This window comes from Pongo pygmaeus, chromosome 13, assembly GCF_028885625.2.
Source record: "Pongo pygmaeus isolate AG05252 chromosome 13, NHGRI_mPonPyg2-v2.0_pri, whole genome shotgun sequence".
Classification (NCBI taxonomy): domain Eukaryota; kingdom Metazoa; phylum Chordata; class Mammalia; order Primates; family Hominidae; genus Pongo; species Pongo pygmaeus.
Window position 1 is genome coordinate 104745573 of NC_072386.2, and position 14506 is coordinate 104760078.

The 14506-nt window shown below is 52.6% G+C and overlaps 1 protein-coding gene across 7 annotated transcripts in view; it reads left to right on the forward strand.

Annotated features, from left to right (window-relative positions):
- The window catches only part of COL27A1 (collagen type XXVII alpha 1 chain), a 160070-nt gene that overhangs the window by 65335 nt on the left and 80229 nt on the right, over nucleotides 1-14506 (forward strand). For all 7 annotated transcript variants that reach the window (XR_010123360.1, XR_010123361.1, XM_063649839.1 and 4 more), the window contains 4 exons: nucleotides 289-342; nucleotides 2719-2763; nucleotides 11544-11597; nucleotides 12288-12332. Coding sequence is in view for 5 of the 7 variants with exons in the window: in XM_063649839.1 (XP_063505909.1) it covers nucleotides 289-342; nucleotides 2719-2763; nucleotides 11544-11597; nucleotides 12288-12332 (198 nt within the window). In the remaining 2 variants the exon portion in view is untranslated. The remainder of the gene's footprint in view (nucleotides 1-288; nucleotides 343-2718; nucleotides 2764-11543; nucleotides 11598-12287; nucleotides 12333-14506) is intronic.

The following is a 14506-nucleotide window of genomic DNA, read 5'->3' on the forward strand; positions in this document are numbered from 1 at the left end:
ATCAGGACCAGATCTCAGAATAGGGGATTGGCATTTTCATGCTAGGGAGCTGGGTACCATTTTCTTCTCAGAGACTGTGTAGAAAATAAAAAGACCCCTGAGAAATTCTTTATGTGCAGGTGCTTGTCAATGGTAGGGGTGACCTCAGGACCCCACTGTCTGCCCATGACCAAGGAGTGAGACTGCTTGGACATTGTCCTTGTGTCCCCTCTGGGGGTCTGGATCAAAGCCCGCCCTGGAGCTGAAAACACTAACCTACAGATGTTTGTTCTCTCTCATGCCCTCCAGGGGTTTCCCGGAGTCTTTGGGGAAAGAGGCCCTCCTGGACTGGATGGAAACCCTGTAAGTATTTCAGGTCTTTGGGAACAGGAACGAGATTCCGAGTGAACACACAGCAGATTTTAGGAGCCCACGCATTAGGGTCAGACAGACCTGGGTCAAATCCCAGCCCTGTGAACTACCAGCTGGGCACCCTTGGACAAATTACATGACACCTCTAAACGCTAGGCTCCTGTCTACTGTGGCTGCACTGTCGCCCCCCTGTAAGAGTCCCCAGCCCACCGAGCCCCTGGGTCCAAAGCTCCAGGCTGCACCCCATTTCCAGGACTTCGGAAGGTTCATGGGTCACTCCCCACTGGAGAGGCCCCGGCTGCTGCCATCTTACAAAGCATCAGAAATGTTTATGGGCCGGCAGAGGCATGGGGAAGCAAACGGTCTGCAGGCCGTGTTTGGAGAAAAGGAAGAGCTGAGTTCCAAAGGAATCTCCCACCACAGGCATGTTTATAGAGTTTGTAAATAATTAGAGGCCCAGGCTCTGTTCCACGAGGAGCCAGGTCAGCCTGCCCTGGGGAGCCGAGTCTGTCTTTCCCTTCCCGGCTCCAGGCCCTGGTGGGAGAAGGTGTTCATGGTCCCCCATCACCCCTTGGGGCTTCCTGCCTGAGCAGCTGTGCCGGCTGTGCCCTCTGCAGTGGTGGCTGCTGCATTCATAACCAGCACCCGATTAGGTGCTAATTCAGTTCCACAAATGCTCCCTGAGCCTGACCCAGCCAGGCTCCCTTGGGGATTATAGCCTTGACCTCAGAGCCCTACGGACCTGGGTTTGAATTTTGTTGTACCACTTGTCAGGTGTGTGAGCTTGGAAAAATCCATTCACCTCCCTGAATCTCAGTTTCCTTGTCTGCAAATTGGGGGGATCAGAATTCTAGCCTGAGGCCGGGCGCAGTGGCTCACGTCTGTAATCCCAGCACTTTGGGAGGCCGAGGCGGGTAGATCACTTGAGGCCAGGAGTTCAAGACCACCCTGGCCAGCATGGCAAAACCCCGTCTCTACTAAAAATACAAAAAATTAGCTGGACATGGTGGCAGGCACCTGTAATCCCAGCTACTTGGGAGGCTGAGGGGGGAGAATTGCTTGAACCCGGGAGGTGGAGGTTGCAGTGAGCCAAGATCGTGCCACTACACTCCAGCCTGGGCGAGAGAGTGAGACTCTGTCTCAAAAAAAAAAAAAAAAAAAGCCATTGTGAGAATGAAAGGAGGGCAGCCAAGGTGTTGCCTCATCACACAGGTTCAGTGGGTGAGGCTGTGTAAAATACTGGGTAATCCGGGGTACAGTCCTGCCCTTGAGGAGTTCATGGGCCATTGCCCTCCTCTGTCACACAACAGTCAGTGGGATGCGTGGGATCAGAGAGGTCCCAGGTGCCTCTTTGGAGAAAGGAACAGGGAAGTAACATTTGCATTGGGATGAGGAGATAGGTGGGGAGACATTACAGGTGCAGGAAGGGGCACCAGCGAAGGCATGGGGTAGGGGGAAACCAGAGCCTCTCGCTCAATACAGCACTTGTTAGATTAACTGTTAGTGATATGCAGTATCATTCTGCCAGTTCCTTGGGGAGCGGCAGGGGTGTCTTTATGCGTCTGGCATAGAGGAACAGAAAAGACCTGATGTGCGTTTCTTCCTCTCATTTGAAGCGAAGGCTGTTGCTTACTTCTCATTGCTAATCACAATGTCTAGAGCCCTGGAGTTTTGTTCTCACTTTTCCATTTTGAACTTGACTCAAACCCTTCCACCTGTCATTTCTCATGTGGGCCATGGAAGATCCATGTTTAAGACGAGGAAACTGAGGTGTAGGGGGATAAATCACACACACAACCTTGTCTCCTGACTCCCAGGCTACAACTCTTTCCAGTCTCTGGAGGGGCCTGGAAGAAGGAAATGTGAGGGTGTGGGGTGCTGGGGAGGAGTCTCCAAGGGCCACAGCACCTCCCAGCTGAGAAAGGGAAGGAGGCCGGCTTAGAGGCTGTCAGCTTGGAGCCCTCATGGCTTTGTCATTTCCTTGCACCTGGCCTTGGGTGAATCACTTAACCTCTGGAGCTTCAGTTTTCCCGCCTATAAAATGAGCGTGAAATGTCAAGCACCATGCACATCTGTATGACCTTGATCACAATTCCACTCATTTCTTTATGCTTCCAATGGGAAGATACTGGATTTGGAAGTCCGACCTCCCCATTTGACAGATGTGGAAAGCTGATGGTAGAGAGGGGATGGCTGTGGTCCAAATTCCAGGCCAGGCTCAGGAAAGTCCCTGGAGCCTGTGGTCAGGAATAAGGTGTGTTCAGCTCTGAAAGGCCCCACCAGGTGCCTGTGTGGAGGATGACATGGAGGGAGGGGCCTTGGAGGGAGATGGGACAAGTAACCACCTTGGTCTCTTTCTATCTGCAGGGAGAACTGGGCCTGCCAGGCCCCCCTGGAGTCCCCGGCCTCATTGTAAGTACATTGATGCCTGGGGCAGCAGGTGGGTGTTGAGGAGACTCAGGGTGGAGCCAGCGTGTGGGGAGCCAGGAGCAGGCCCTGCGGGGGAGGTTGAAAAGACCCTTTTCTCATCAAACCCCCGGAGGGGCTGGGGGGCCAGGAGAGACCAACCTGGGTGGGGAAGGTGGGTAGGGGAAGGTGGATAGGGGACGGCGGGTGGGCTGAGGGAGGAGAGCCCTGCTGTGTGGCCTCAGGTGGATCACCTACCTTCTCTGAGCCTGTTTCATTATTAGTTAAATGAGATGGGCACTTGGAATACAAGATTGCCAAAGCACTTTCACACCTGCTGCGTGCATGGCCATTGCTCTGCAAGGAGGTGTGGGCAAGTGGTGATGGCATACTTATTTGACAGGTGAGGTGTTCCAGGTCCAGAGGGAAGAGGTAGCCGGCAGGGTGGTCTTTTGTACTCTTTTCCTCCAAGCAGACTTTGGAGCCAGACCACCTAGGTTCAAGTCACAGGCCCACCACATCCTGGCTGTGTGACCTGGGCCAAGCCACTTACCCTCTCTGGGCCTAGTTTCCTCATCTATGAAATAGAGGTGATAGTAGAATCATCCTGGAGTGGCCATGAGGATTAAAGGAGGCATCACATGTGTAGTCCTTGGCACAGGATCTGGCACCCAGTAAGTGCTAGTGGAAAATATTGTTATAATAATTCTTGTTATTACCTCCTGAAATGCCCAGGGCTGAGAGAGGCCTATACACCAGGAGGTGGGAGGCGATCTGACCTGATTCCTTCCAGGTGGTACAGGCCTCGAGGAGTGGTTCTAGCCAAAGCCAGGGCCCCTGCTGTGCTTTCAGTGGAATGAGTGTTAACCTTGGGCCCAGCCCAACAGGGGCCAGTGAGAGGTCAGAGCCTGGGAAATGACACTCCAAGTGTCCCCATAGTCTGATGCCCCCTCCGCCCTGTCCATTGGGTCATTCTTCATGGGGTTTGAGTCTGGGGGCCCGTGAAGGGACACAAGTAAACTATCTGCTAGCTTGACAAATGAGCTTCCAGCTTTACCACTCCAGCAACTGTACTGAGAAATTCTGCTCAGAGGGAGGCTGCAGGAGGTCCCTGAGGGAGGCAGGGGACCCCATCGCTCAGGGAAGGCCAGTCCTGGGAAGAAGGCCCAGATATCCCCGTGGTCATCTGTGCCTGCTCAGGTGAGTGGGAGCAGAACCTGGGTGGGGTGGGCAGAAGGTGAGAGCCCTCTGTGTCTGAATCCTGGCTTTGCTACCTCCTGACTGAACTTCACCTTGGCCTCACTTCCCTGAGCCTCAGGGATCCCCTCTGTGAAATGGGATCATTGTATCCACTCTTATTAGGACCACAGAAACACACAGTCCATTCCAGTCCAGTGGCTAAGAGAACAGTTTCTAGAACCAGACCACCTAGGTTCAAATCCTAGCTCTACCACTCATGTAATCACAATCCTGAGCAAAATTTTTAACCACCCTATGCCTCGGTTTCTTCATCTGTAAAATGGGAACAATAGTGGTACCTAACTTGGAGGATTGTTGTGAGTGAGGATGTAGATAAATTAATATGTGAAGTGCCTAGTATATAGTAAGCACTCAAGAAGTACTAGTTATGATAATAATAGCTATTGTTGGTGTTATTATATTACACACACATGTGATATTTTACACCTGGTAGCAGCTATCTGGGTTACTGAATTGACAAAAATTTCACAGTCACATTGGAACTTGGTGGGAGAGAGTGCTGCAGTTGATGAGTGATGTCTGCCTTGGCTGGGGTTGAGGAAGTGTCAACACATGAGTCATAAATTTGTCATCCCTGATGTCCATTCAGTAGGACTTTGCTGAGCACCTTCTTTGGCACAAGGCATTGACCTAAATGCTTTGGAAAAAGAAATATCTGCCATGGGAATTCGAGAACTCTCTAGAAGTCTTCTAATCTGACCCTCTCTAAGCCCAACAGGAATCCCTTCTGGAGCATCTTGGTCATATGGTGATTAAACTCCAAATTGAACACCTCCAGTGTAAAAAGTCCCTCCCTCTCTGGGAGCCTAGTCCATTCTACAGAGCTCTCATTGTTCGGAGTTTTCCTGTGGATGGAGCCCCAGTCGTCCTCACTGTCCCTGAGTGAGGCTGTTTGAGGTGTAAAATGGTCTTTGTCTGTGCTTCCCAGGGCTCCTTCTTCAGGCTAAACAATTCCAGTCCCAAAGCCTTTCTGAAGGGATGTTTACATATCCTGTCTGTCATCCTTGGCACATGTTCCTATTTGTCATCATCCCAGCGTTCACTAGATTGGGTCCTGAGAGGAGCAAGAATATTGCTTAGTGGAATAAACACAGATTCTGGGGTTTTGGACTATAGCATCGTAGCCCTCCTGGTTCTTTTTTTTTGAGACAGGGTCTCACTGTGTCTCCCAGGCTGGAGTTCAGTGGTGCAGTCTTGGCTCACTGCAGCCTCTGCCTCTTGGGCTCAAGTGATCCTCGCATCTCAGCCTCCCAAGTAGCTGGGACAACAGGTGTGTACCATGAGGCCCAGCTAATTTTAGTATTTTCTTTTTGTAGAGACAGGATTTCGCCACATTGCCCAGGCTGGGCTCCAACTCCTGGGCTCAAGCGATCTGCCCGCCTCGACCTCCCAAAGTGCTGAGACCTCCTGGTTCTTTACAAAGCTCATTCCTACCTGCGCTCTCTGCTGCACTCCACTGTTAGGGCTGCCAGATAAAATATGACACCTAGTTAAATTTGAATGTCAGATGCAATATTTAGAACACATTTATAGTAAAATGTCACTCATTGTTTATCTGACATTCAAATTTAACTGGGCATCCTGTCTTTTTAATTGTCCAGTCTAGCAACGCTATTTGCAGTGTCTCTTAGGAGAAACCCTTTCGGCAAATGGGAAAACTGAGGCCCTTGGTCAAGGTCACACACCTGGCAGGTGAGGATGGAGGCCATGAATCTCAAGTCCTAGTTCAGGGCACTCCTCTTTTTGCTTCCGAGCAGCCTGTGCTGGGGGCAGAGCCCTGGGCCTTTCTGCATTTCATGGTACCCCCTTTTCCCAGAGCTGATTTGTTCTGCCTTGTGGTTCCTTCATGTTGTGTCTGTTTTTGGCCACTTTCAGCCTCCTTCCTCAGTTTTTAGATTCTTTTCACTGCCAAGATGAAGAGTCCTCTCTCCTGTGACTGTGGGGTCACAGGGCTGGGCCTGAGCCCATCATATCACCTCTGCTCCCTGAGCAAATGCTTCCTTCCACCCTGGATTTTTGGGAACAGCAGCTTCTGTGCCTGGGGAAAAAAACTGTCTCCCCAAAGAGCTGGAAAGGAAAGGAATTTTCTAACCAGAAGTTAAAGAGGAAGAGGGATTGTGAGTCACCTACGGTTTTCCAGAGGATGTGGGTTTTTAGCTGAGCAAATGGGAATTCCATGTATTGATAATCATTTTAGTGGAAATTCAAATTTATTCAATGCCTCTGTCTAGTCAGTTGAAGCAATTTGCATGCAGACTGAAGCCAAACCTTCCTTCCGTCCCCCGGGTCCCTGCAGCCGGGAGGAAGGGCGTGAGAGGACAAACTAACATTTATTGAGCGTCTGTCTGCGATGCGTGCATCGCATGCACTGGGCTGGGGAGGCCTTGCGAAGCCGAGGTCACCAGTTAGAGAGTGGAAGTGTTGGGCTTGTCACCTGGGTCCATATGCCTCAATTCCAATAAGCCACCGGTGGCTCCCTGCAGCCTCAGAGGTGAGCGGGCCTCCACACAGCCCTCTTTGAGTAACTGAAACCCTTTGGCAGGCCCTCAAGAAAACTGTGCCTGATTCCAGAATCTGCTCAACAAAGACGATTTCTGTCCTTTTTATTCAGAGTGACACAGAGGAAATTTTGGCTCCTCCACAATTTAATGAGACCCAAAGAACATGTGATCTGGCCACAAACCCAGCATGTGAGGGGCAATGGATTTATCCACCTTATTCTGCCACTAAATGATCACCTGGCTTTGTTTCCTTGTCTGTAAAGCAAAGTTAGATACCCCACCACCTGGCATGCACCAAACCCTCTTGTGCCCAACCCTGTGCCAAGTTTTTAATTGTCACAACAGCCCTCTGAGGGTAGGAAGTGGGGCCACCAATTTACACTTAAGGAAACTGAGCCTCAGAGAGGGTGAAGCACCTGCCCAAGGTCACACAGCCAATCAGCTGGACCTGGTCTGTCACAGCTCACGCTCTCCACTGCTGTACTATATCCCCAGCTCCTCAAGACTTCTTTGCTGAACAGAGATAGCAGCTGTGTGACAGCATGGACTGGGCAGTGCTAGGGCTGTTCTGGTGTGAGAGATGGTGCTTAGTAAGACCACACGGCAGAACTGACCACAGCTCCAGGTCCCTGTCCCTAACCCTCCTGGCATTGTTGGCCTTCAAAGGCAGTCCTCAGAGGGATTATAAGTGAGCGTGTTTAGCTTTCTTTTTCACCATCGTTAAGCCACTTTTACCAAGCACCTCCTCAGAGCTGTGCCCTGTGCTAGGCACTGGGATCACAGAGGTGAGGTCCTCAGAGCAGGCACCTGCCTTTGGTCTGGGGGCAGCACAGGTGGTGGCCCCATCGGTACATGCAGAAAGGATGTTTTGTGTCGGAAGAGTCCTGAGCGAGAGGCATGGGGCTCTGAGGCCTGACAGCAGGGGCATGACCTGGTCTTGGGGTCAGGGAAGTGATGTTAGCACTGGAGGCCGAAGGATAAATGGGCATTAACAACGCCAGTGGAGGGCACGGCACTCCGGATATAGGAAACAGCTTGAGCCAGGGTCAGGGAGCTATGTCAGTGGCTAAGTATGTCGCAGCTAAGGAGGAAGAGCAGGGCAGGAAGGTGAGATGTGTGAGCACCATCATGAAGGATGGGCACCGGCCGTTCCCCACGTTAGCCTCCGGGGGTCCACTGGCTGGCAGTCAGGGGAGCACAACTCAATTTTTCTGAGTCTCCAACCTGACCTGATGCCCTATCTCATGTGAGACGTAGCAACAGGAAAGGAAACCTTGAGTTTTGTTTTTTTTGGTCAATAGCCAACTCAGGCCTTGTGAGCATGACTGTGGGGTCAGACAGACAGACGGATGGATGGACAGACCTGGGTTCTGGTCCTGCCTCTGCCCCCTGCTTATTGCTCAGTCTCAGGCAGGTTACATCACCTGTCCCTAAGCCTCAGTTTTCCCATCTGTAAAATGGAGTGGGACTGACAATGGTGCTTACCTCCTGGGGTTAGTGTGAGCAGTTGGTGATCGTCCAAGCCACCAGCATCGTCCCTGGCATGGCAAAGGTGCCCAGAGTGACATTTAGCTATTGCTAAGGAGGGTTCAAAGTGGATAGCGTGCATCTGGCACACAGTGGGCGTTCTTTAAATGGTGACAGACAGGACTGATTGTGTTCTTGGTGGGAGTCAGTGAGACGAAGGGCACAGTGTGTCGTGCGGTGTCTGGGAGCTTAGAGAAAAGTGGAAACATGATCCAAATTAAGGGACTTACTCATTATTCTTTCTCATGGGGACATGACATTCTGAGTGGCTCTGGCCAAGCTGGCCTCGAGGGCGTCTGGTACACAGTAGATGGCTGCTTTGCAAGCTTCCCTCGGGGGATGCTGGCCTGGAGTTTTCTTTGTTCCTCCCGGAAATGCTTTTGTAGTACAATGTGGGGGTCCCACCAACACAGGGGGACCTGCCCTATGCGAGCTGGCACCTTCTCCAGGTGTGGCCTGCAGGCAGGGGTCTGTCTTCCACATTCCTTCTCCCCTGGGGTTGGATGCCCATACCAGGTCCCTGCCCCCACCACACACAGACCCCTTTGGAGAGGCCTGCTGAGGCAGCAAGTGGGAACTGGGGAGTGGGGTGCTGCGCCATGACTCCCCGAGGCCCCACACAGGTGACCATCCTGCCTGCACTGAATTCAGTCCCACACAACAAGCCACTTCAGGCCTGGAGGGAGGAAGAAAGAGCCTGTGTTCCCGAGCTGCTGGCGGCCCCTCTGCCTGCCGCCCTGCCTGGCCCCCGGCAGAGCAAGACTCCTCCAGCAGAGCCCGCTCTGTTTATTTGTGCATCAGGGGGAACTCTGGGCAGGCCACCCTGGCTGCCTTCGTCCAGGAAAGGAGAGAAGCAGCAGCCAGAGGGGCCTGTGGACATGCAGCTCTCTGCAGAGAGAGCTGGCCTCCCTTCCAATCTGGCTTCTCTCCCTCCTCTCCAGAGACCACCTCAGAATGGCCTAGAAGCTCTGGAGACAGGCTGCCTAGTGTGAATCCCAGCGGTGGCCCGACTCTGTAATATCGCTGGAGCCCTAACCTCTCAGAGCCTCAGTTTCCTCATCTATAAATGGGGACACTAGTAGACTGATCTTCAAGGGCTGTGGTGAGGAATTACTGGGTTAAGGCAGGTCAAGTGCTCAGCACAGTGCTGGCAACTGGCATTTGCTTATTATTATCACCCGTTAAACTGAGCCCTCACTTTCTCAGTGAGATTGTTTGATGGGACCTGAAAGCAGAATTTCTTTCTCTCTCTCTTTTTTTTTTTTTTTCCCAAAGATAGAGTCTCTTTCTGTCGCCCAGGCTGGAGTTCAATGACGCTATCATAGCTCACTGTAACCTTGAACTCCTGGGCTCAAGGGATCCACCTGCTTCAGCCTCCCGAGTAGCTGGTACCACAGGCATGCATCACCATGTCCAGCTAATTTTTAAATATTTTCTGTAGAGATTGAGTCTCCCTATGTTGCTCAGGCTGGTCTTGAACTCCTGGCCTCAAGCAATCCTCTTACCTAGGCTTCCCAAAGTGCTGGGATTATAAGCGTGAGCCATGACGCCACGCTGGACCTGAAAGCAGAATTTCTTAGCAAAGGCTCAGCTGGGAGGTTTTGTTTAATCCAATCAAATGGGAATCCTAAAGTCCAGAAAGGGGAAGCATTTGCCCAAGATCACACAGGTCAGGACGGGCCAAGGCCAAACTCCAGTTGTTCTGGGGTTGGAGAGTGAGAATCGGCATCATCTCATGCCATCTGCAAACTCCACACCGTGTGTCTGTCTGTCTGTCTCTCTCCTCGGGGGCATTCCATCACATAGTCCCCTTGGCCCTTCCTGCAGGAGCCAGGCAGGAATGTGATTTTTCATTCTCTGCCTGGCCTCCCTCTGAGACGTCTCCAGGCAGCTCCAACAAGAACTCCAGTTCCCATTCTTGAGCCTGGCTACTGGGGCAGCCTTTGTTCCTCCAATGCTTCAGAGCTGTACCCCCACCTCAGAGCACTTGCCAGGGGCCTCCGTAGAGCCTGATTGGGTAGCGGGAAACAGAGGCCCAGAGAGGTCAGGCACATTGAAACCACACAGCAGCCAGACACTCAGATCAGTCACAGAGGATGGACAAGGGAGAGAGGAGGGTATTTTCAAGGTCTCCCTTTCTCTGAGTGCAGACTTAATGTTATGGTTGTGGCTGAGGGAGTGATGGAGTGGGCAGAAGTGATATTTGAGGGAAAAAGCGTAGGCTGGTTAAGAGAAAAGTCAGCCGCTTCTTCACTCTGTACCAGGGTTCCTGGACCTTGGTACTACTGACATTTGGGCTGGATGGTTATTCGTGGCAGGGGCTGTTCTGTGCACTGCAGGGTGCTGAGCCACAGCCCTGGCCTCTGCCTACCAGATGCCAATAGCATCTCTTAAGTTGTGACAACTAAAAATGCCTCCAGACATTGCCAAGTATTTACATGTTAAATCAGTTACTCCTGGAAACAAGGCTGGCAGGTACACAGTATTGTACATCCTCACTTGTCACATGAAGAAACCGAGGCATGGAGACATCAAGTTCCCCCAGTTCACACAATGAGTGAGTCCCAGAGGAGAGTGGGATCCAGTGGTCTGCTGTCCACCGGGTGGACAGAGAATGAAAAATCACATTCCTGCCTGGCTCCTGCTGGAAGGGCCAAGGGGCCTGTGCAGGGGAATGCCCCTGGGGAGAGAGACAGAGGGACGGTGTGGAGTTTGCAGACGGCAGCTCAGCCTGGCTGAGTGCCTTCCAGAGTCTTCCTTGCAGAGGAAGGAAGGCTCTGGAAAGGCCAGGAGGGGCATCATGGGGACAGCACTCAGCCAGGCTGAGCTGTCATCTGTAAACTGCACACCCATGAAGGGAACTTGGCTTTCTAGGTTGGGAACTCCATTTTTCTCACCTTGGACCGGCTGATCTGATCTGAAGCTAGGTCTCCAACCTGTGGTCCAGGATCTGCCAGCTGATTGTAGTGTCCCACAGGGTCCACCGTCAACCCTGGGATTTCTGGGATCAACAGCCTCACTCCTTACTTGCTGCCCTCCTCAGAGATAGCCAAGCCTCTGGGAAGCAGGAGGTGCCTCCCCTCATGTAGCCGGAGGAGTCAGAACTCCCATTTATGCTGTATTTAACTCTTACAGCAGCTCCGGGGGGACAGATAGAGAGAAAGCCTGAGGGTCCAAAATAGTCAAATGAAAAGCCCTTTGTCCCTGCTATGGGGTAAAGAATCAGATACAGGAGAGAAATATTGAATATGGAAAGGAATGGGGATAGGGGAGGGGCAGCAATCTAGAAATGAGCTTGGGCAAGGATCTTTATGAAGTTTATTCCAGCACTTTAGTGAAGGCGTCTGGATGAAGAACATTCCAGATCCCAAGATCAATCCTACAGAGTTGCATCTTTGGAAGCCCAGGCCCAGGGACCTTGGGGATTGTCCCCACCACGCGGGCCAGTCTCCTGTGGGCCACTGCTCACAGCACCCTCTTCTCTTTCTCTCCCCACAGGGTGACTTAGGAGTGTTGGGTCCGATTGGCTACCCAGGACCCAAGGGCATGAAGGTAAGCAAGGGATGTCCCCCGATTCAGGCCTTGTCCAAGCTGGGCACCCCCAACCCATTTCAGCCCAGAAGGAAGGGTGACCTTAGATGATGCTGGGGGAAGGGAGGATGGCAGGATGCTCAGAGGGGTGCTAGGAGGAAGCTGGGCAGGTCAGGAGCTGTCAGCTCTGGCCTCAGGGCCAGGCATCATCTGTATGTCATTTAGGCCAGACATCCTCCTCTAGCTGAGCATGAGTCTGACAGGGTTCCAGGCCTCGGGGCACCGGAAGTCCAGTGGGGGACATCACCAGGACCATAGAAACTACCATGGCAAACCAGTGAACTCAGCCCATCCCTGAGTGGGAAGGGCGTGCAGCAGGAAGGCAGGCCAAGACTGCTAGACCACATCCCTGGGAAGACCCAATTTAACCAACCTGCGTGTGACACGGCTCATTAAGCCCTTCCCTCCCCACCAGTTCCTTCTTCCTCTGGATTTGTCTGCAGTGCTGTGGTTCACTGCCTCTTCTCATAGCTCCTTCAGTCTACACCCTCGCCCTGTGAGATTGGAGTCATTTGCCCCCTTTTACAGATATGAACACTGAGGTTGGGGGATCTAGCACGGGGTCTTGCAGCAAGTCGTGTTTAAGCCAGGGCTCCTGACTTCTGTGGCCTAGAGTCCCATCACAGCTGGCCTTGCGCCTTTGTCTTGCAGGGACTGATGGGCAGCGTGGGGGAGCCCGGACTGAAAGGTGATAAGGTGATCTGAATACTCCCTTATTGCACTGTGGTTTCTCTGCATGCCACCCCCCTCTCCGCCCGGAGGCTGCTGCTGATTTCTCGCCAGGTCCACTCCCCTGCACTCTTCCTACCTCTCCTCTGGCCTCCCCTAAATCTGTGCTCCCTAGCTTCTTCCTGGTCACTCTGGGTGGGGCTCAGGCAGATGGTTCTGGGAGCCCGAGAACCTCAGCAGATAGTGCATGAGCAGCTGTTGCAGCAAGGAGGGCAGGTATGTCAAGACAGGGCTCTGAATCCAGAGAGCAGGGCCGAGGCCAGCATCTGGGCTTTGAAGGCAAAGCTACAGAGCAAGGAGGGTGGCAGTGAGGGCACCGGAGGAAACAAATCTACATAGATCACCCTGGCATGAAATTGGAAACCCCAGAGAGTGTGCCGACTGGAAATTCGACTCTGAGCCCCTGACCCGCTTCTCCTCCTGCTGCCATGGGGGTGGCTACCCTTGCCATGTGTCCTCTGTACAGCCCTGCTGCTGAGCTCTCCCTATCTCACCCTGTGCCAAACCAGAGTTGGAAGTGGGAAGACAGGCCCCGGGGGCCCAGAACGAAGCAGCATCTGAATACCAGAGACACAGGGCCCAGCAATTGTGCCCTGCTCTGTGGCCGTCTTCCTGCCTAGCCTCTTCAGACCCTTGGCAAACCAGGACCCCCGAAGGGGTTGCAGGAGGGGTTCAGGGCAACATTCCAAGTATCCATGAGACATCCGAAGGGCTGACTGCTGCTCAGCCCCTCATGTGGTCAGGTGACACCGCACCTGTCTCTAGGTGCCTCTGCTTCCTCCTGCACCTGAGTCATAGGGTCAGGTGCCATGCTGGGCACCATCTGAGTGTACCACATGGACCCACCCATTAATCCTCCTACCCACTATGAAATAAGAAGCTTGCTTGGGCTGGGCACAGTGGCTCACACCTATAATCCCAGCACTTTGGGAGGCCGAGGCGGGCGGATCATAAGGTCAGGAGTTTGAGACCAGTCTGGCCAATATGGTGAAACCCCGTCTCTACTAAAAATACAAAAATTAGCCGGGCGTGGTGGTGGGCACCTGTAATCCCAGCTACTTGGGAGGCTGAGGCAGGAGAATCGCTTGAACCTGGGAGGCAGAAGTTGCAGTGAGCCAAGATCGTGCCACTGCACTCCAGCCTCGGCAACAGAGCAAGACTCCGTCTCAAAAAAGAAGCTTGCCTGAGGCCACACAGCTGGTAAGTAGAGAGTTACCTGGCTCCAGAGACCTCAACTGTGAAGCAGAACTAAGGTCAGAAGGTCAGAGCTGGTGAGACTCTGGGAGGTCCCATTTCACAGTGCCTACGTCTCACAGATGGAGAAACCAAGACCCAGAGAGAAAAAGAGATTTGCAGGCCCCTGGACTCTTAGAACATTAGAATTGCTGGGTCAAATGGACATATCCAGATTGTTTTACACAAGCCTATCCCTGGGTAGCCACCTGGGTGCCATGCCAACCCCAGTCCTTTCTCTATCTCTTTCTACATGTTCCATCTCCTCCTGTCATACCCAAGCTTCCAGCCACAACCTACCTCTGCCCCCCTTGCCCTGCTGTCTGCTACACCCCTCTGCAAGAGCCCTCCCTCTTTGAAGGGGCTTTCTGATGGAGGCAGGGGGTTCCCCACGCCTACCTGTTTATCCCAAGGTTTGAGACATTGGTGCTCTGGAAATGTTGAAGTCATGGACGAGAAAGAAAGGAAGCTGGGGAAAATGAGAGTGTAGGCAGTGAGCCTTTTATAGGCCCCTTTGCGGAGCTGGTCTCAGCTCAGTGTTGCTTCAGGAACATGGAAATAAATGTGTTACATGGAACTCGGCTGGCTTGCTGATGGGAGTTGCCTGGGACATTTAGAGATGTGAAAACTCTGGAAAAAAAAAAAAGGAGGAGGAAATTATTTTCATGCCCATAGTTTTTAGGAAAATCAAGTGTCTTTAGGGGAAAAAAGAGAGAGGGGGGGAAAGAAACCCCTTTTCCTTTGGTGGGGAGGAGCCTTAAGGCTGTGTTCCGATCAGCCACGCACACATCCGTGTCCCCTGGCCCTACCCTGGGATGACAGAGCCATCCCTTCATGTTCCAAGATTGCTCCTGCCTCAAATCCCAGATTTTCCATGACCCAACCTGGACTCAGTCCCACTTACAACC